General features: G+C 41.9%; 1 protein-coding gene across 1 annotated transcript; it reads left to right on the forward strand.

The window, feature by feature from the left end:
- Window positions 1-696: 696 nt before the first annotated feature.
- Window positions 697-17,774, forward strand: slc24a2 (solute carrier family 24 member 2). Its single transcript, XM_071534055.1, has 9 exons — window positions 697-1,650; window positions 12,809-12,844; window positions 13,521-13,632; window positions 13,733-13,843; window positions 14,077-14,156; window positions 15,022-15,159; window positions 15,259-15,348; window positions 15,859-16,025; window positions 17,525-17,774. The coding sequence occupies exons 1-9, from the start codon at window positions 697-699 to the stop codon at window positions 17,772-17,774; spliced, it is 1,938 nt and encodes a 645-aa protein (XP_071390156.1).
- The last annotated feature ends 5,149 nt before the right edge of the window (window positions 17,775-22,923 follow it).

Here is a 22,923-nt window from a genome sequence, read left to right on the forward strand (position 1 = left end):
CCCGGTAATTAGAAAGGACAGTTTAACAATACTTTAAAGACTATAATACAGGCTAATTAGTTACAGTTTCAATGTTTTGAAAGCTGCATTCTGACCTTACAGAGATTTGTGTTTTGTGGTATAGATTATTTTTCTGGTGGGATGGTAGAGCAATAGCATCTACCTGTCAAACATTGTGTCCAAGCCATCGAACAGAAAGGGAGGCCTGTAACAGGGAAGGCCTGTAACTCGACTGATCCCACTCATTAAGAACCTAGTCTTCGTGTAGTCCTGAGTTTGTCTTCAAGCTGCCTGACAAAAAGTGTGCAGGAAAATGGGTTTTATGAAGCTATTTGTAAATTTATAAAGATACATTTAGAATTCATAAAGTTCATTTTCATCTGTCCCTCTGCATGGAAACTTGTCTGTCTTTTTTTCATCTGTTGGAAACTAATAGTGCCATCCCCCCTCTCTGTCTTTCCCTTTCTTTATCTGTCTTCCAGAGACTAATATGAGGAAGCCTTTGAATGGGCTAGACCCTGGAATCAGACTGCAGGGCTTCCATTGTGTTTAGACAGGGGAGCAGTATGCAAACCAAACGGTGAACCGCCACAGCCTGTCAAACCCCCCGCCCTCGTAGCCACCAGCACCTCCAGTCCAGCTTTGGAGGGGGGAGTCCAGACCCTGCACCCTGCCTGAGTACCAACGCCAAACACCATGGATTTCATGCTACCCATAACTAGGTCAAGACACGGTCAAGACACCATGGCTCCCGATCATGCCTCCTTTTCCTCCGGCTCTGTTCCTCTTCTGGGCCCTCGCAGCAGCTGCACCAGGCAGCACTACCAGCACGTCAGGAGAAAGCTACGGCCCGGACGGATCCTGGGCTTTATGTTGAGCCTGGTGGCGGTCTGCACATTCTTTTCATGGAGTGCCTTGACTCTTGCCACAACGGTGGGCCAGGAGCTGGGATCGGCCGCCGAGGGCTCGGCAGAGGCGGCAGTGCCCCAAAGAACTCTTCTCCAGCACCACAACCACTCAGCCCTGGCGGAGGACACACCCGTGGCCATGCGCTCGTCTGCACATGGCGAGCTGAATAAGGGGGACTACCCCACGGACTACTTCAGTCTGGAGGAGAGGCGCCAGGGCTACGTGCTGCTTCACATGTTCGGCATGCTCTACATGTTCATCGCCTTAGCCATCGTCTGCGACGAGTTTTTCGTCCCTGCGCTCACCGTCATCACCGAGAAGCTGGTCATCTCCGACGATGTAGCAGGAGCCACCTTCATGGCAGCCGGCGGCTCGGCCCCAGAGCTCTTCACCTCTGTCATAGGAGTCTTCGTTTCCCACAGTAACGTGGGCATCGGCACCATTGTGGGCTCAGCCGTCTTCAACATCTTGTTTGTGATCGGGATGTGCGCCCTGTTCTCCAAGGAGGTGCTGAACCTCACCTGGTGGCCTCTGTTCAGAGACGTCTCCTTCTACATCGTTGGCTTACTCATGCTCATCTATTTCTTTCTGGATAACCAAATCACCGTGGGGGAAAGTATAGGCCTGCTGATGTGCTACACCTGCTACGTGACATTCATGAAGTTCAATTCCAGCGTGGAACATGTCATCAAGAGCAGACTGGGCAGCAACCAGGTGGACGAGCTAGAGACTGCACCAAAGGTGAGGCTTCTCGCATTCCTGTTCCAACATTCAAACTGGCCACTGTGTTATTCTATCCCTGTATCCATCCATCCAACAATTTGTCCATCCATCCGTCCATCCATCTACCCATCCATCCATCCATCCATCCATCCATCCATCCATCTTTCCCTCATTCTCAGTGCCATCCCATTGTTGAAACGTGTCACCTTCTGCTCTACAGCATCATTCTTTTGGGCCGTGCTCGTTGCCATCAGCTGGTACCTAAAATATCCCCAACACCGTGAATGTAGTGTGTTGGTGGCAGATGGATCCATCCATTCATCCATCCAGCTATCCATATTCATCCCACTGTCCCCATTCACTTCACCTTCACCCTGCTGAAAGAGCAAACCCATTTGAAATAACCATTCAAACATCAAGAGTTCTCTAACCCGTAGAATTACTTTGTAGCATTCAACATTGGAAACCAAAGGGCAGGAATATGGCCAGCATCGACTAAAATCCAAAATGTGAATGACTCATTTCTTATTTTTCCAGAGATCAGATCATTCATTCTGAAGCTCTCATAGCTCTCAGCTCTTGTAATGAGTTTCTGATGGGGAGGGAACATTTGACTCTTCTTTGTCACTGGCTCTTGGCTGAGATCTCAGAAGGCATCTATTAACAAATGATCTAAGAGCAGAATTTACCTTTTACAGTGAGTAAGACCATAGAGTCAACTGGTCGTGATCACTGACCCCAAGAGCAGTACTGCTCCTATTCTGGGAATCTCAGCGGGTGTTACAGAAGAAGATAGGGTGTTAAAACAGAACAGGAGGAAGTGTGTTGTGCAGCCAGCGCTCTGTCAGACAGCCAAACTCTCCTGACTTCCCCTGTGGAAGGATATAAAGATTTATCTTAACCACCTGTGCTGCTCGGACAGTGCTAGACAGACCGGAGCCTCATGTAGACTTAGTCAGCACGAACTCACCCACTCCAACCAAAACCAAGTCCTAATGTAAAGTCAAGGAGCTGGCCGCATTTCACCAACAACTGATCACAGACCAGGGGAATTTGAATAGTTTTGAAAGCTAAAACATCAATGCATGCACCTTGTGTGTGTTTTTATGTACAAGTATTTCATATGAGAGTATTGATCTAGGGTCATTGCTGTTGTCCCCATCCATCATCATGTTCAATGATGGTACACAGCAAAATCGTCAGTGTTAATGTCACTCAGACATTGTAAAAATCAGCACAATGCCAATGTCTCTATCAGTCCACACTCATCCGAGTTCATTTAACGCTTGAGTTTTGAACAGCCGCCAAAGAGCCACATCAGCTCTATGAGTAGACAAACTAATTCTGTGTTAGAGTTACACAAGGTGTCAAAGGATATTCTGCCGTCTCCAGTGGATCCATTTATTAGAGGATGATTAATGCTAATGGCAGGTTTCGATTATTCATTTGGGTGACCGAATAGTCAAGGATTGGGGGAGGGTTGGAATGGCCTTCTCATGGTGGTCTGGGCAATGAAACCAGCCATGAAGAAAGCAGAAGAAGCAGTGAAACAAGCCAGGGATCCCCTCAACCTCGTCAACATGCCCCCTCCTTTAGCTCCCCTCCTCTTACTCCTGACATTAGGAAACTGGGCAGGGCCTCTTGCCTGTGCAGCATTGGTATGGCCGGATGGAGCAAGGCCACGACTCTGAGGGCTCTGGCACTTTAGGTCAAGCAGCAGCCTATGCAAGATAAAACACTGCAAGTTAAAATACTGCACAATCTTAACAGCTCCGTCTCACTTAAAAGCACTTCACAGCATCTCTAGGTATCCACTCGAACATAGACTCAATTCAGATCCCATAAACCTTTGGGCACCTATTTGTGGAGTTAGGGAACTATGAGAACTATTAGGTATGAAACATAATGAAAGCTAGAGACATAGTTAGGCAAACCTCCTACTGAAGCCAACAATAAAAGGATCTCGACATTTGAGGACCGTAAGTTCCTGAGAACATACATTCTAAATGCAAAATCTATGACTGTGTACATTAGGTATTAGTATTGCTGCCTTTGCCAAACTCTTGTATAATGTGACTTGTACTCTCAGGGTGTTGACCTGATGACAACACACTTACCAATCACTTCATATCAGGCCCAGTGTACATGGAGAAGATGACGGGGTAGTCTAATTTGGAGATTAGCTCGGAGCACTCATTGTGCTGCCTAGTGCTCGGTTTATAAATAACACATTGAGAGTGAAGCTGCATGAGCACAGTGGCAAACCCGCAAGCAAATAATCTTCCTCATGAGAGAGAAAGCAAATGATGATGCGTTGCAAGAGGAGCAGCACACACACACACACACATGCAAAGCCAAAGCGATTATTTCCTCACATTTGTCTCTCCAACTTGTGTGTCTTCTCTCTGTCTGTGCGCGCAGTTGGAGTCCGATCTGTTGCTCTCTGATGTTGTAATCTCATATGGAGCTGAGGTGAAACCTGCTGAAGCTACTGTAGGCTGTTCTTAGAGCAGCATGTCCGTAGCCTAGTGGCATCACCCATCACCAGTTCTTCAGGGGCATATACCGTGCAAATTCCACATAAGCTGCTGGATATGATCTGGGCTGTGTACAATTTGACTCTCATGATATTTTAGGCTACCAAAAGTTGATTCCTGGGATGTATAGTGTTGGGATTCAACAAAAATGAATATGTGATTTGTCGAATGGCAGCTGAAGCCACTTCTTAGAACCGCTTCATCTCAGAAATATGCTCAATGCTTCATCAACTCAATATCTATGGTAGAGGCATTTTCACTTTTTTAGCACACAGAGTTCACAGTCAATTGGTTGCACTGGCAATCTGTAGTCGTCATCTGATTTCAAGCTTTGTCACACAGCTGCTTCAGTAATTGCAAGTCATGAGGCTGATACAGAAGAAAATATCTTAGACTCAGATTTCATTGTGAAAATGGGTGCCTAAGCTAATGCTGGTTGGTTGACTGTTCATGCACTCATATGGATGTGTGCTGAAAAGTGAAATATCACCACAAGAAGGAAAGCTACAAAAGTTTCTTAGAACGTCATTTTTTATGTGTTGACTGAATAATTGAGATCCATTCTGGGGTGAAACTTGTGAAACTGTCACAATTAACTTATAAAAAATGAAGTCTTATAGTGTTTTGTCTGTCAACTCTATTCTGCCTTCAAGCAAATCAAGAACTTTTACATGTTGGATTTTGTTACATTTCCATCCACTAGGAACCAGTTGCTTACAATGATGGCCTGGTCCAGTGACAAACCTAGTAAAATGTGAATTTTTGTATCATAAATTTGAGCCACTTGAGGGGATTTACGCTTCTTTTTGTTTCCCCTAAACCTGCTAACAGGTACATTTGTGCGCTCATCAACCTCTACTTGTATCAGTGGTGCTCTTTCTGGGAATTGGCTGTTCTTCAGGCCGCCTCACCTCGACTCAGGAACAGCTTTTCTCTTTCTGTCGCCCGGCACTTGATGTACGACTTCCTTGCCCTCATGTGTCGGTAGCTGCTCAGTAATCCCCCAGGTTAATCCCCTCCAATCCTATTAGAGCCGCTAAGAATAGACAGCTGCTCACTGGGGGAGCAGGAATCAGCAGAACACTGGATGAGAAGACAAAACGCACCCCATCGGGCCTACAACCTCGCTCATTACTTCTCCTTTTGTGCGTAGATGATAGCTGGGGCTGTTTTGAGGTGTTTTTGCAGCAGATATGTTGCCTACAGTGTCTGTGTTAAGAGGGGAAGAGCGAGAAGAGCTGCTGGTTTGCTTTGCTGATCATTCTAAAGACACCAATCCTCTCTGATCCCCTGATCAACTGCTTACCTGCGGTGACGACAGCAAACATACAGGACAGCAATCTCCACGCTGTCACTCGCTCTCTGCATGTTACAAAATATTGAAATTCTTCTCGCAGTTACAGCTATCAGGCCTGGATCGGCTTTGTGCTCCAGCGGCCTCATTAGCACCTGTGTTTGAAAAGGAAAATGATTTAGATATCAGTAGATATTACTGTAATGCCATGTTAGATGTTACAAATTATGATTCTTCTATTGCAGTAAGGGTTTTTAATATTTGGATTAGAGCTGAGACAATATAGGTTGTCAGTGTCCTTGTTATGATAATGCCACCTTTCCTCATACAGACCGGGGGAAATAGGTTTGTTCTGATCTGGGGTCAGTGCAGAGCTTAATTCTTTGGGATCATGGGAGGTGTAACTGACCTGTGCCATGGGACAAAAAAAAAAATAGCTAGCTAGCTTTCCATCCATTTGATTTTAAAGTTACAGATGTTTGCTACTGTCATAGGATTGTGTTGTTTGTAGTTTTAGATAAGTGTGAACCTTATCAACTGTCCAAAAATGTTACATTAGGGCTGCATTATGGAAAACGTATTATTAAAAGGTAAAGTTTAGACTTGTGACTAATCAGTTTGAACCAATGGATCTGGATGAGGAAAGGGAATGAGCAGCTCTCTCCTTTCCCACACCTACAACTTGCTGGAAAGCCTAAATGACGGTAAAAAAAATAAAAAAATTTATAAAAATGCATTTTGTTGACTCGAATCCAGGACTGAATCGCTTTTTAAGCTCGCACTGTTGGGTTGCCATGTCTGATAAATCCAGCTTCCTGTTCCCGCTGAAGATGGAGACGAAAGACAGAGATGAGGGTGAAAGAGAACTGTAGAGAAATGTGGTATGAGGTGAGGCGGTGAATGAGCCTGTGAACACGGTGACCTGTGAAGGTTGTTGCGGGCAGTTCACACGCAGGCTTGGAAATTACCGTTCTAAAAGTGGTGATCTCTGCCGATTAATCCTGCCTAAGTCCCACAGCTTGGACAGTCAGGTGGCCGCTGGGGAGAGAGAGAGAGCGAGGACAGGAGAGAGATCAGAGGAGACCTGGTGGTGGTTGAATGTCAAATGTTTCTGATCATATCAAAAATCACATCAGATTTTGCTTCGAATGCACATTTCATACAACAACCCAAAGTGTTGGTTAAAAACAGTTCAGGGCCATGACAGTGAAAGCCAATAACAGAAACAAGATAAACAGCATAATACAGGGACACAGGAACAGGCGTAGTAATGCTTAAAAAGTGTAAAAGGTATACATACATTAAAAACCTGTCTCACTTTAAGAGGTGTATAAATATGTTGTGTAAAAACAGGGGCAAAAGGACAGGAGGAGGACGAGTAATCAAGAAAGAGGAGAAGTGAAAGTGGAAGAAAAGAGAGGAGGAGAGAAGAGAGGCAGAGATAAAGTGATGGAGGGAGGAGAAATAATTGCATGTGGTGATAAGTGCCTGCCACTCAAACACACTAAGTTTCCACATAAAGGTTTCCACATAAATGAAGCCTACATTTTATGGTCCAACCTATAGTTTAACAAATGTTGCATTACATACCTACAATATGTGAGACATTTTAAAAGAAAATCTGCAGCCAGTCAAAAAGAATGTGAATAGTTGATGTAGTTGCTGCTGTAGAAAAGTTCAAGTTTATTACAAACACAACCGCTATCTAGCATTCATCACATTTAAATTAAACTACTATTACTACTACTACTATACTACTACTACAATTAAACTCTGTATTCTTGTAATTATATGAAACATTAGTCACCGTACTTAATGGTTTGTGTGTGTGTGTGTGCATATGCATGCACGTATATGTATCTATATGCATATGAGAGGGAGTGTATTTGTATGTGTGTTTGTGATAGAAAGCGAGAGAAAGCATGGGAAACAATATAGTGTAAATCGGGTCAAATCCACCATCATCCATGAAATCATTTTCTGTCTCTCTAAAGGTTACTCAAAAGATTCTCTAGTTTGCTCTGGTGATGACGATCATGATGATAAATATGATGAATTGGTGTAGGTCTCCTGGCTTCAGTTCAGCCCTTGAGGCCTTGACAGTCTTGCACTGTCTATAGCTGTTCTGCCGATCGTCTGGATTGGGGATGAAACCACTGAACTGGAACAGCAGCTCAATACAAACTGCTTTAGAGAGTAAAGAGGACTAAACAGCATTCATTATAGTTTCTAAACAGGCCTCAAATAGCTCTGGAACAACATGAATGCTCCTCGGTCTGTCTGTAAGAACTCGTCTTAAATTTGCTGCCAAGGGACTTTCAAATGTGAAATGTTAAAAAAAGCTCTTTAGAGTTTAGAGAGTGAATGTGGCCCATGTTCCAACTAAAGGCAAAGCTATCTATCGAGAAAGAGTAATGCCACTGAATTAGAAAGGTCTCTAGAGGTAACAGTTCCTCCTGGTAGATGTTCAAGAAGTTAATTCCAGGTGACAAATAGAAATCCTGCCAGTATCTAGCTAAACTGAGTCACACAACACTCAATGTCACAACGTCTAAACATCTCTCTTACTGAAATTATCATTCCACCATATAAACAATTTAATGTTAGCTGACCGGTTTCAAGAAAATTGATCCATGATGAGTTAGTTAGTTAAGTAACTTATTTAACAAGTAATTGGTTAATCAATTTTCTGTACTAGCGTTTGCCTTATTGCTGTTTGTCTTTAGCTAGTTTGTTCAGTTTTAGGCAGTTATCATATGCACCAATAAGGGGCCGATACTCTATAATCAAATGCACACATCAGAAGGTAACAAGATAGATGGACAAAAAATAGAATGATGTGGATGATAGCATGTGGCTCCAAAATGGATGAAATTAATTTGGATTCGAGTAGATATGAAGAGTGCAGTTCCAAAACTCTATACATCCATTTTGCTTCCTTTGTTAACTGAAGTGTTCATCATTCACTGTCTAAAATATAGATTATCCAATCTATCAAGGACTTAATTACCTAACATTCTTGTTAATTACCTAACATCCTTGAAAAAGCATGATAATCTGTTTTAACATTGGGCTGTCATTTTTTAACAGTAGGTGTCTTTTTTTAAATGGTGATTGACTTATTTTGGAGTGGATCTCTTTATACATTGTTTCCTTTCAGAGATGAGCCTGATCTTGGGTATCTAAAAGCTGGGCTCTAAGGTTAGGCCTTCTACAAGCTTTAGATACTCTGATCTGTATCACCCCATTTATTAAGCATCCACAAGCTAGTTGAAAATCAGAATTTGTTCTTAAGCAACCTACTTACATGACCAACAACAAAGGTTAGGTTTCGGAGGAGGTAGGTTTTGGTTTAAATGAGTCAGCTGGCTACATTGGGGGTTGAGACTGAGATTTTTGGAGGATTAGTAATTTGGCAAAGGGTGACGGTCTGCTGGCTGCCAGTCTTCAGGACTCAGGAGAGGTCAGAGAGTTTGTGACAGCTGAGGACAGGCTCCGTCTCGACTGGCAGAGGACCTGCAGTACCTAACAGAACTATCAGTAGCACTGGGAAGATAAAAGCTAGGGGACATGAGGGAGCAGACAGACAGAAAGAAGCCAACACTGATGTAATGCAAAGATCAAACTCATCCTGATTCTCTGTGTTTATCAATGACATTAAATTGTATTCAAATATGCTTTATCGGCATGACTGTCAAAGATGAGCATCACCAATGAAGTTACAGTGCATGATGAATCAATGAAATACAGATAGAATATAATTTAGAGCAATCATGTCCAAAGCCTACAGAGAAATGATTCGGCTACTAATTTTGGTTGTTGCTGTCAGGTGAAAACCTTGTATCTCCAATATATCAACTTTTCAGGAACTAAGAAAAGCAGCCTTGTTTTAACTTGATGACAATGCATCCAGTGTATCCATTGAGTTTTGAAAGGGTTTCATAAAACCAAGACGTCGTAGAATCTTCTCAACCCATAGAGGAGCATGAAATCCTTCAACTGAAGCGAAAACATGAAAACCACCGAAATTGGAGTTACAAGGTTTTCACATGACAACAGCGAAATAATTTCCTTTTGGATCTCTCACTCTATCTGTCTCTATCTCCTCCTACTTGCAGCCCATAAGCCTCAGTAGCAGCAGATGCTCCAGCAGACTATTTGTCTCGCTTGTCGGCATGTAACTCTCAGGAGCCATGTGAGCATTAGCCAGTATGAACCTAATGCCAAGCTGGCCTCTGCCATTAGGGCATAGGGCACGCTGCTCAGCAATCACATGGCCAACACAGACAGGTGTCCACTTCTTCTTTTTACATCTTTTATCTGCAGATTCACGTTCCTCGCGAAGCTGGTTTTTGTCATAAAGGGGATTGCATTCATAAAATTGCAAGATGAAATCCTAGGTGAAAACCTTGCATTTTTAAGTCTGTTTTAAGTCTGCTTTTCTGGAATTTAGAAAATCAATCTACTGTAAAGGTAGAAAACCAAACTACTGTAAAGGTAGAAAACCAATCTACTGTAAAGGTAGAACACCATGTAAACCTTCAGTTGGAGCAAAACACTGAACATCATCAAATTTGGAGCCAGGAGGTGGTTTTTATGCAACAACAGCGACGAAAACACCTACTGGATTGGACAGACTTGGCATGTGTCCATAGGTGCAATGACCCTTACAAAGCAAAAACAAAAACCCAGAGACCTTCCCGTAGCTGCCATAACAGCAGCAGGTGTCTTCTCAGATTCAGCTTAAATGGATTATCTGCTCAAACTCAGAGACAGCATCATGAAAACATGCCAGCAGCGAAACCCTCCACCTCTCTAGCCGGTGGTTTGCGACACTGTGTCTCTCTGCTCTGCAATGAGTCTGAAATGAGGCGGTCTGGGGATTTGTACTCAATAAGATGAATTAAATACTTTGCGATCATGCCTGTGACTCTGTGAGAAGAGTTTCAGTCCCTTGTTGTACTCCCTTGGCTGATGTTAGGTGAGCAATGAAATGGCCCATTTCTCCATAGAGTTCCAACTGGCTCTATATTAAGTATGTCAGGAAACAAATGAGTTAATTCTTAGGTACATGCCTCAATTCTTGCAGCCACTGTTTTTTTCCCTACATGTTATACTTGGTCTAAGATTGGTCTAAGTGGTCTAAGTATTTCTGTCATTGGTTGTCAAAACTCCTAAAAAAGTCACTCTATGGTGTCACAGATCCACCTCAAATGAGACAGAACATAAGAGCGTACTTTTCATTACAGAAGTTTGGGGGTTTTTGGTTGGCTAACAAGTTCAACTGAAAGATAGTTTTAAGAGGGTGTCAGTTTCCTTAAAATCTCTCAGAAAATGTGTAAAGGATGCTCTAAAATGAGCTAATGTGTTTGTAACCAAGGGTGTTCATTCAGACAGAAAAAAAGAATTCTAAGAAAAACGTGGTCAAAACACTTCCAATATCGCTGCTGTCATGTGAACACCTCCAATTTTGGTGATTTTCAGGGTGTTTTAACTTCAACTGAACGATTCTTTGTCCCTCTGTGCGTTGAGGAAACTCTACGTCTCTTGGTCTTATGAAACCCTTTCAGAACCCATTGGATAAACTCTAAACAGCATGGTAGTCAAGCTAAAACCCAGCCTGTTTTTCTTAGAAGTTGACGTTTTTTCAAGTTTTTTACACGACAGCAGCGATATGTTTCGAATGTTCTTCATTATGCATTTTACCTTTGATGAGGGTTAGGGTTTGGGTTTGGGTTTGGGTTCGGGATACGGTTAGGGTTAGGTTAGGGTTTTTCACTCTTGGCAGGGTTTTTCTGCCTGTTAAACTCTTAGGTAGCCCACCTAAGTGTTTTTTCCTGACCACTATTGGACCACATAAAGTCCAATTTCATGTATATTCTATTCTTTTGCATAAGACTTCTAAATGTGATCCAAAAGTGCTTTAGCGCCATAGGTTTGCTCTGCTCCTAAGATTGCTCTGTCTTTTGAGTCTCTAAATCCCTGATTCCCACACCAAACCCTCCCTACTGGCAACACCACCACCTGAGCATTTTTCCAACCAGTGGACTGTGTGTGTGTGTGTGTTTGACACCACTGTGCTGTATATGTCCTCTGAAGAAATGCTGGGGGTTAGATTAGCACAAGCCTCCTCCATGTGTAGGATCCTAGCTTTCATTTTGGAACGGGTCCCAAAGCTTCTGGCATATTCTCTACCTTCCACTGGGAGTTGGGAGGAGCAAAGAAGGAGGGGGCAGTGAGGTCAGACACACCGGGACAAGAACATTGTGAATTTTCCTCAAGTGTATCAAACATCGTTGAATCCATATTTAATATATTTCTGAGTATATTTACTTTTCATGCTAAAAGAGGAAGCGGTGTCAGAGGATGGGTTTAAACCTGGCTTACATTTTCCTTCCTCTCCTCCATGTAGGAATGAAATGAAATGTTGTTGTACCCTGTGTCTGACTCCCGTTCTTGTGATCTCCTTCGCTGCTCCTCCCAGCTTGAAGTAGGCTTTGGGTTTTGGCCACAAGATGAGGAAGGGAGAGAATCCTTGGGTCCATCTATAGACTCTGAACTCAACTTGTTGCATCCTTTCCTCCAGTCCTGGTCCCATCACCATTCAAAATAGATTACGTTTTGGGCTTGGATTCAGTTAGTAGGACCAATGGATTATAGCCCATTTCTTTGGTCTACGAATCCATACTCTGTCTATTTAACTGAGAAATAAAAATTGATTAATGTACATTTTCATTACATTGATTTCAGTGATTTGGGTCTAGCGAGGAGATGGGATGTGACGAGTGGAGGACACAGTTCTTAGACTCTGTCAATTCAGTACATTTTCACAAGATGGGTTGTATATTACTTTTATTGACTGATTGATTGATTGATTGATTGATTGATTCATTCATTCATTCATTCATTCAAACAGGCCTAAATCGGTTGGTTTCCATTCAAAATTTAATACATTATCTGAATTGGAAGTGGATGGACCCCGTGTACAGGCAATGTTATCTTGTAGATGTGAATTCCTCTTTTTTTTCTCCTTTTTATTCATTTTCCCCTTCTTAATTGCATTTATTAAATGTAACATGTGGCAGTTTACCACTTTCGTATTATAGCAAACCTGAAACTTCCCCAGATGAGAAATGCTTTCATTCATTCAAACATAGGAAAATCTCTTCAACAGGGTTTTGAATGAGGACAAATGCAATGCTCTGTACCTAAACATATACTGAGCCATTGCATTTTTTTTATGTATAAATACATTTTCTCTAAAATATGTGTATCCTCCTATAGTTCTGCATGCGTGACTTCTATATACAGATGTATTTTGTCTCTCTGTGTTTTATCCCTCCAGGTAAACGGAGGTGGAGACGATGAGAACAAGCTGACGGTGAGTTGGTTGTGTGCGTTTATGTGTGTGTGTGTGTGTGAGAGAGAGAGAGAGAGAGAGAGAGAGAGAGAGAGAGAGAGAAAATGATAGAAGGTATATGTGTGAACCTGCAGTCACTGTGCATGTTGTGTCCATGTGTAACACAGACCATGTGTGAATGTGTACATGCAGCGTCTGAGAGTGTGATGCAAATGATGCTCTGCTGCTCTATGGAAGCAAGTCCATGTATTTAGACAGAGCTACAGTAACACAGATCCAATAGTTCTCAATGCTTTTAGGTTCATTTAGTTCCAGGAAGTTAAGCAGCAGGCTTAAAATGCTTAGAGATCCTTCAGTTTTTACTGTATGAATCTACTTTTTGTTTTCTGGTTGCTTTCTCTAGTCCTATTTCTCCATAGCTTGGGACTTTGGGAATTGATGTATGAATGAATGAATGAATGGTGTCACATGTAGAATTAGTTTCAATACATAAGTACAGCTGTGATATATCCTCAAAGCCAGTAAACAAAGCGTGTAAAACTTGAGCAGTGCTCCGCCATGTGATGACAATCTTCCAACACTAGATGGCTCTTTTTACTTCAACAGTTGTGTTAAACTGAATGCCATCTCTCTCTCTCTCTCTCTCTCTCTCTCTGTATATATGTGTGTGTGTGTGTGTGTGTGTGTGTGTTTACAGGCCAAACCCAGGCTGCAGAGGGAAGGCAGCTGTGCCTCTCTACACAACTCCCTGATGAGAAACAGCATCTTCCAGCTCATGATACACACACTGGACCCCCTCAGCGGAGAGGGTATGATCGCACACACACGCACGCACACACACACACACACACACACACGCGCACTCCCACACAGACAGGCTGACTCGGCTCTCTGCTGACTGTGTTTCAGGAAGGTTCAAAGAGAAGGCATCGATCCTTCACAAAATGGCCAAGCAGAAGTGTAAAGGGGAGGACGGTGCCAACGGTGTAGGTGAGTATTGCACTAGTGAGCTGCACTACTGTGCTACGCTCCTGTGAGGAATTATTCGGGAGACTCAGCAGTAGTACTCTTCCTCAACAAGAATCATTGATATGATGCCTCCCCCAAACAGAACCTCCCTGAAATACAATTTGTCCTAAATTTAAGCTCTTATCATGACGTCTTTAGACTTGAAGGCCACTTTTTTTTTTTTATTCCAAAATCACAAGAGCCCCTCACACTCTGTTCTCCCTCTCTACTCTCTTTTTTCTCAGCAGATAGAAACATTCGTAACCATTCCAACGTGGCGGTGGAAGTCACGCCGCCCATGAACGGCAGCATAGGAGGAGACGAGGTACGGCATTTATCTCCAACAGGTCTTCAGTTCAGTCTTCCTCCCACTTTACAGCTTTAGCCTACATTTCGACGTTAGAATCTTTGCCAAGTGCAATAGATCAGTGGTTCTCAACGTGGGGCTCGGGGACCACGAGGGGTCCCTGAGGGGGTTCCAGGGGTCCCCAGCAGTTGATGAATTGTTAAACTTCAGCGTTATTTCATTTACAAGAAGTTAACACAATTAGAAAATGTAGAAGAATGACTGTTTTATTCATAGCTTCACTGTTATCTCTCTGCCTACAATACAGATAGTCTTGAAATTCTGGACAAAATCATATCTAACAATAAAAATATTCTCAGATTTGGGTCCAAGAGACAAAATCTCATCAAATGGAGGTCCATGGCCCTAATGTGGACTAAATTAGGGGTCCTTGATATGAAAAAGGTTGAGAATCACTGCATTAGATCACCAAGGGATTTGGCTGCACATAAAGTGCCAAGAAACTGACTGTGCTAAATATAAAAAGACTGGACTCCCTTCTAACAACATAACAACAAGATAACAAGATAACAAGATATACTGTATATACATTCACTTTGTCCAGCCATTTAAGGTGAGGTAGGTTTTAACTGAGCAATACACAGCATTACCACTGTGGAAACTGTATAAATATTGATATGCATACATATCAGAGGTGTGACCAAGTCACCAAAGTCAAGTCAAGTCTCAAACAATTCAAACTGTGACTCGAGTCCAAGTCATGTGACTCTCAGTCTCCATATATAACTGATCATATATACACAGCAATCTCTTTCTCTCACCCTTCTTCTGAACCCCCCACAACCCCACCCCCCACCCCCCTCTGTCTCTCTGTGTTCCTCAGGGCGGTGAGGAGGAGGAGGATGAAGACCAGCCTCTGAGCCTGGCCTGGCCGGACACCACCAGGAAACGTCTCACCTACCTCGTCATCCTGCCCATCGTCCTTCCCCTCTGGTTCACACTGCCTGACGTCAGGAGAGAGGTGACAACACACACACACACACACACACACACACATTTCATTGATTGATTGATTGATTGATTGATTGATTGAATAATGCAATATTGTTTCTTTTCCCAGACCTCAGAAAGGTTCTTCCCCATCACTTTTCTCGGGTCCATTAGTTGGATTGCTTTCTTCTCCTATCTGATGGTGTGGTGGGCTCACCAGGTACTTCACATGGACACACACACACACACACACACACACACACACACACACACACACAGACACACACATACACACTCAATTTAACACACTGCAACACAATTCCCAAGGTGTTCAAACTGGCGTTTTCGTGTCCCTATTTTACTCTATTCTCTCCTCTCTTACTTTTTGTTGTTTTGCCTTTCACTTTCTGTCCTCCTGAGATCTTTCTTACCAGGGTGCAGGACTCGGGGCACTGAATGTGTGACCGTGGCAGCTAATCCCAACTAATCTGCCTAGGTCCACAGCCAGATCACCGTGTAACTCTTAATCTGCCCCACACGAGTCTTGCTTAGCTCAATCACCTCGGTCAAACTCTTTACCTCTCAGCCATTCCACTCTTAACCATCAACTTCAAGAGAGTTCCAGAGATGCAATTCTTCTCTTTGAGCACTTCATAAAGATCTGTCGTCATCTTTGACTGTTCAAAGGTTCAAAGCATTAAGCAACTTGTTCTCTTGCGCTTCCTCTCAGGTTGGAGAAACCTTCTGGATCACCGAGGAGATCATGGGTCTGACCATATTAGCAGCAGGCACTTCAATCCCTGACTTAATCACCAGCGTGATTGTAGCACGAAAAGGCCTGGGCGACATGGCCGTGTCCAGCTCTGTGGGCTCCAACATCTTCGATATCACTGTGGGGTGAGTCCAGCAGAGAGCAAAGAAACAGTCTAATAGAGTGTTTGGACACTAAAGAACTGGGTAGTTAGCATGAGCAGCGATAGCCGCCATGGCTGAACAGAGAAAGAAAAGAGAAACTCAAACTGCATCAACAGAAAATCCAAGGAAGAAGGCAAAATTAAAAAAAAAAAAAAAAATAGCAATTTGAGGATTACCACTTCAAACTGTGTTAAAACAATGACACACACCCAGTTGTATGTGCATGGTTCAGAATGATTCGCTATTCTCCAATTTGCAGTATTAAATTGTCACATTAAAGAGGAGGAGAGAAGATGAGATGATTGGACAGGAAAGGAAAAGAAAATGTGCGTTTGTATCAACAGATTGAGGCTGGTGGCAGAGGTTTGATTTTGAGTCATTTCCACTTTAACGTTGGACATAGCAAAATGAGATTTGAAAACTCGAGATTTGACTTAGATGTTCATGCATAGGCTAGCTCAAGACTTGCCTGTGAATTATGACGACCCCAAATTTCTTGCATTCATTGTATTTCTGTTCGAGAATGTGTGTAAGCCGGTCACTTTTGTTGATAGAAGCCTGCTCCATTTCAGTGTCCCACCAGAGCTCATTTCCACAGGGATGGTGGGATGTACTCACTAATGCAAGAAAAAGATAGGAGGATATATAGGATATATACAAGATAGGAGATATAACCCTTGCCTTTTCTTCTCCCTCTTCTTCTCCCGTCAGTCTATCAGAAAAACAACAGCTTTTGTCAAAATTCAAATGTTTTTAGCTTTTGAGAGCAATTCTGTTCTCTTTGCAGTGGTAGCATGATAGCATTCTCTGCTAATCTGTTTTTGTATATCCCTCCTACATAAAAGATACGAGCTGTAACCCTTGTCTATTTCTCCCCCTCTTCTTCTCCCTTCAACACATCAGAAAATCACAGTTAATAAATAAATAAATAAAGTTTACAGCTTTTAATTCAGTGACATTCTTTGCTAGCTGCTCTTTGCAGTGGTGGCAGAGCCTGGCTAAGCTGAGCTAATTCTCTGTTTTTTGTATATCCCTCCTACATAAAAGATACAAGATGTAACCCTTGTCTGTTCTTCTCCCTTCAACACATCAGAAAATCACAGTTTTTGTTAAAAAAAAACAAAAAACTAAAGTTTAAGTGACATTCTTTGCTAGCACTGGTTGCATAGACTTGCTAACCAGAGCTACTTCTCTGCTAATTCACAGTTCTTTGTATATTTGTCCATAAAAGATGAGATGTAATTGTTGTATTTGTTCTTCTCCCTTTAACCCATTAGAAACATCACAGCTTTTATAAAAATGCAAACATTTTTTTAGCTTTTGAGTGACATTCTGTGCTAACGTGGTAGTACAGACTTGCTAAACGGAGCTGATTCTTTGTTTTTGTGTATCCCTCATATATGCAAACTAACAGATGTAATCCTTGTCTATTTCTCTCCCTCTTTCCGCCTCTCCTCTGTCCTCGCCTCCCCTCCCTCCAGCCTGCCGTTCCCGTGGCTCATCTACAACATCATCCACGACTTCAAGCCCGTGGAGGTGAGCAGCAACGGCCTGTTCTGCGCCATCGTGCTCCTCTTCCTCATGCTCCTCTTCGTCATCATCTCCATCGCGGCGTGCAACTGGCGAATGAGCAAGCTGCTGGGCCTCTTCATGTTCCTGCTCTACTTCGTCTTCCTCATCGTCAGCGTCATGCTGGAGGACAAGGTCATCATCTGCCCCGTGTCCATCTGAGAGACAGAGAGACTCGTGCTGACATAAGAACGCATGTGCTCACGTGTACGTTGATTTAATATAGGAGCGCATAAACATGCTCATGCAGACACAGACAAACACACTGCAAGATTATAGCACACACACACACACACACACACACCAATAGTAGAAGACTGCACCCTCCCATAAACATATATATATATGTATACACACACTACATAGACAGAGACACACACATACACACACACACAATATTGTTGAACCTCCTGCATATCAAGGCACTTATGCGTCACGCTGCTACTTACACACACCCTGAGACACCTCGCACACACACACACACACACACACAAATGTACAGTACATGCACACTCTTATGCCACAATTCACCACCACTTATCCACCCTCAGCAACATACACGTGTACACACACACACACACACACACACACACACACATACACACGCAGAGGCTGTGAATGCCAGTTAGGCAGAAGCATTCGAACAGTGGCAGACACCCTATCCATCATTAAGAGTCTTTATGCCACCCAATAGGAGGGACTTCTCTCTATACCATGTGACTACGTTCAGTAGCCGCCATTGGTTGAAACCTGCTGAAAGCAAGCAACGGACAAGACCGCCCATGATGGAGACTTCGACCAACGATCAACCAAAGATATGTTATTTTTTTTGTTTGTTTTTTTTTCGACCAAAGGACTTTGGGGCAGTATTACAAAGAAATGTCTTCACTACTCAGACTAGCAGCCAAGTTGGGCGTATAAACTGTGCATGGGGGCTTGAAGAGACTTTCCCACTGCTTTAAAGAGCACCGGAGCTCTGGAAAGATCCTGTGCAGGGAGGGGGGGGGGGGGGCAACGTATAAGTATGAGAGCGTTTTAATAGACTTTTAGATCGAAACTGTCCAGCTCTTCATGTTGTCTCACCCTATGTATGACTTTGCAATATGTCTGTCGCATAGCTGATCTTTTCACGAATACGGAAACAGAAATATTCTATGTTGATGAATGCTAGCCTATATTGCAATCGAGGCCATAATTTGGCAGAAGCTGTTCATTTGCATCGTTATATCCCATTCATGAATATTCATGTACGTATGAATAATAGAATACACTGAATACTACCAGGGGATTGGAATGTACACTGATAGCAACGACCAACAGTAAATGGGCTAAGGTGTTAACATGCCTCACTATCCCTGTTTATATTATCAGCGTATCCCATATTTAGGTTTCATATTATGAGTTTATGAATGTGACCTTTTGCGTTTATGTGCACCAACTTCATCACTTGAGTATTCTGAATAATATTGGACTATTACCGTGCATGTGAACTTATTAATGAAAAGATCAGTGTCGCATTATGTGGAAAACGGGAAGGCACAGGTTCAAATTTGTACAATACAACCAGAAGGTGATGAGCATGCGAAGGCACGCAGTCTGGACAACCAGTGATGGTGGACTTTCTAAAGATTAGTATTCTCCGTTGTATTCTATCTGTTAACCAACAGATTTTTTTTTTTTTTTGAATTTGCGTATTTGTAAAAGGGGTTGTTAAATATAAACCTGATATGACTGGGTTTCCTTTCGTAATGTTTTGATGTAAAAAGCAATTGATGTATCACATATATATGAAAGCGAATGATAGTAACTTTTTTTTTTTGTCTTGGACTTTTTATTATCAAGTCATTGTAATGTTATGCCCCCCCCCCCCTCCCCCATCCTTCTCCGTCACTGTAGGCCTTTTACATCACATCCAATCAAACAGGCCTATCACGTGCACCCAAAGGTCCATCATTGCTACTGTATGTTCATTTACCACGTTACTGTACTCCATGTGTAGGCCTAAGCTTTATTCTAAAAAAACATGGACACTGAATTAAGGTGAGATTCAAATCGTGAGAAATGGTATTTTGTCTAGTTTGACCCCAATTGTATTGTTATTAACTACATTATATCATAGTGCTGTAAGACCACTCTCCATTGAACTTACATGCAGTTGTGAAATTCAGATTTTCAGCTTTATAACCATAAGCAAAACACACATAATCTGACAGCATTAGACTTTTTGTTGTAGCAAAGACCCTCATTGATGTGAGGCAGAGTGATCCATTAAGGGCCTGTCCATCTGTTGATGAGGTCTGATCAGTGTTCCAGTATATATCCTGTCAATAATGTACATCTTAGAGGCCCCATTTACATCAGAGTTGTGCTACTGTTGCAGTGATATGGAATTGTAACACTTACTGCAAAAATCTGAACCACTCTCAAATATCAATTTCACAATTGTTGCACAACGTGAGCGGAAATGGGGCAAGTAGTTGGACAACTTTTCATTTGGACTGTCCCCATCTAATATTTAGTACTGGTTATAAGTGTTCATAAGAACAGAGTTGTATCAATTTATAAGCATTCCTCTGCAAATAACAAAACAACAACCATCCACCCATGATCAGATCATCACACTGCAACAATTCAAGCAGTTTGTTATCAATAGTTTGTTTGAGTGTCTATTACCTATTTTTGATGAAATGTCACAACAATGTTCAACCTGCTGCATCAGTCGTGGAGAAATGCACAATAAAGGCACTGTAGAAATCTCTGATTACTATCCTTTTTATTCCATAGAAGTATAGGGGTTAAATATAGTGTGAAGTTTTTACAGTGCAACCTCAAGCAACACATAAATAAATGGGTAAAACTAGTGTGTTACCTAGGCTACTTTAAACTATTTAAGGGGTTTTATATACAGCATGCTCACCTTGGGGAATGAAACCATATCCAGGTTTATCATGGGAACCAAACACTCAGGAGGATGAGCAGGTTTACTCAGGAATATTTTTTGCATTTGTGTTTTTTTCTGTATTTTTTCCCCCCAAGAATTCTTTTCCTCAAAAGGAAGCTGATATTGTTTCCTAGATATTGATCTGCACTGGCAGGTTTCACAGCTGCGCAAACATACACACTGTTTAACAGATCTGATTTTCTCATGTTTGTCCAAACAGGGAATCTGATCACCGTTTAGATAGCAATGGGAAAATCAGTTCTATACCCACAAAGGGTTAAAAAGCAGATTTTCTGCCACTATCTAAACCCAACCTAAAATGATCAATGATGACCTTTCTGACATGTTTTACTGTCAAATTAATAAAATTCACAAATTCTTTTTTCATCTTTTTTTTCAAATGATTTAAAAAAATATATGTATTTTCTATTAATTGCCCTTTCTCCTTCCCCATCTCTTTTTGCATTGTCAAAATTGTCAGTGTGTTTTATTGTGTCAGTGATGTTTATGTATATAAAGGATTCGTAAACCGTAATGCAAAACGTCCATGAAAAATCTCATCTCTCTATCATATGCTGTATGTAGGCTGTACATACTAGTCACCGCTTTACAAACTTAGATACAATTTATATTCTCAAACTCCAACTTCAGATTTAACCTTTTTATGCAATATAATTTACAAACTTGTTTTTGATGGATCATCTGAATGTGAAAAACGTGTGTATGAATGAGTTAATTTAGAAACATCTGTAGCTATACAGATTTACAGAGTCATTCCTTGACCAGTTGGGACGCCATGACAAATGGCAAATGCTTTTATATTTCCCTTACGTTATGCAAGTATGGAATCATATTCATGTACTACTTGAATCATGTATAATGCTGTAAAAAAAATCATATCATTCAATTCTGTATAAAGTGTTATAAAATAAATGATAACTCAAATTTCAGTCTTGGTGTGAGTGAGTGAATGACTGATGTGTTAGGGACTAATTGTCCAGACATGCTTGAAAGGCAGAACGGAAGTCGATCTCGGGATTTTAGTGGTCTAGGACAAAGCTGCACTATAGATGCTGATCTTGGGCCAGTTTGGCAATTTCCCCACCGATGGTTAAGGTTAGGAAAGGAATCGGGAAAGCTGATGTTGGTGAAGTGGTGTTGTTAATACTCAGGAATATTTTTTTCTGGGGCTAAAAAGTGAGTTTTGAAAGTCAGTCTTAGCACCTGGTGAAGTAATCATTGAGTCACTGGTATTGACCAACAACCCTATCAACCAACTGCAGATATATTATGGTCATTTTGTGCTATTGGACAATAAAAAAAATCGGACTTATTAGTGCCCTGGCACACCTACAGTAGCTACAAACTTGAGTTATTTTTTTTTACCAAAGAATATGGGAAGCTACTTTGACATAGCCAACAACTTGAAATCAGCAATGAGGACATTGGTTTTGTTATGACTGCAGCATTCACCTTTTGGAACAATCACTTTTTACAGCAATCAAGGCTCATGTTTTTCGATATAATTTGTCCATGTCTTATTATCGGCTGCCCTAGACTGGTTATTATCTCACCCGTCACACAAATGTTCAATCGTCATTGGTAATTATATGTTTCTTCTGTTTCACTGATTATGTGCGGTGTGCCTCAAGGCTCAATTCTCGGCCCACCACAGATTTCTTTGCATATGCTATTATGTTGCTACGCTGATATGCTCAACTATCCCAACTGAACAAAATGATCCCATTAAGTTGGCAGTATAACATGACTGTCTAGCTGGTGTCAAGGAAAATATACAACATAGGTTGTTAGACAATCACAGGAAAGCATTGTGAAAGTCAGTTCAGGCTGTGGATGACAACTTCCCTCACAAGACCACTAACAATTATTTGCAGCTGCTGTTCGATCCTGGTCTGGTTTGCAGTGTCATCTAACGGATGTGACTGGCTCTATTTTGACACAAGCCTCTTACAGCAGCATGTGTGGCCCTCTGCCATCATCTAACAGGGATACACTGGACACTTGAGGACAACCAATAAAGGACACTCTCGCTGTCTACTGACATGACTTCTTGCTGTAGTGACATTCTTCACCAGGAAGCAATATTCCACTTAGTTTTAACATGGGGGTTATTTGGCACTTGACCACCATGAGAACCAGAATATAAACGAATCACCAAGGTCGGATGCAGCTGGACGAGTTTGTAGCGTTCAGATTTTTACTTCCCATTCATTTGAATGAAGCCACGAACATAGACTGAAAACTGACATTTAACACGGTGGTGAACAGATTCAACAACAGATCCTGCTGCTGTGATTTTCAGTGGACTGTGGGTCTGTTTTAGAACATAATTTTGCCAAATAGCATCTT

This window comes from Centroberyx affinis, unplaced genomic scaffold (genome assembly GCF_046629955.1).
Source record: "Centroberyx affinis isolate AG114_WGS23_722 - 3 ecotype Tasmania unplaced genomic scaffold, CSIRO-AGI_Caff_v1 ptg002479l_1, whole genome shotgun sequence".
Taxonomy (NCBI): Eukaryota; Metazoa; Chordata; class Actinopteri; order Beryciformes; family Berycidae; genus Centroberyx; species Centroberyx affinis.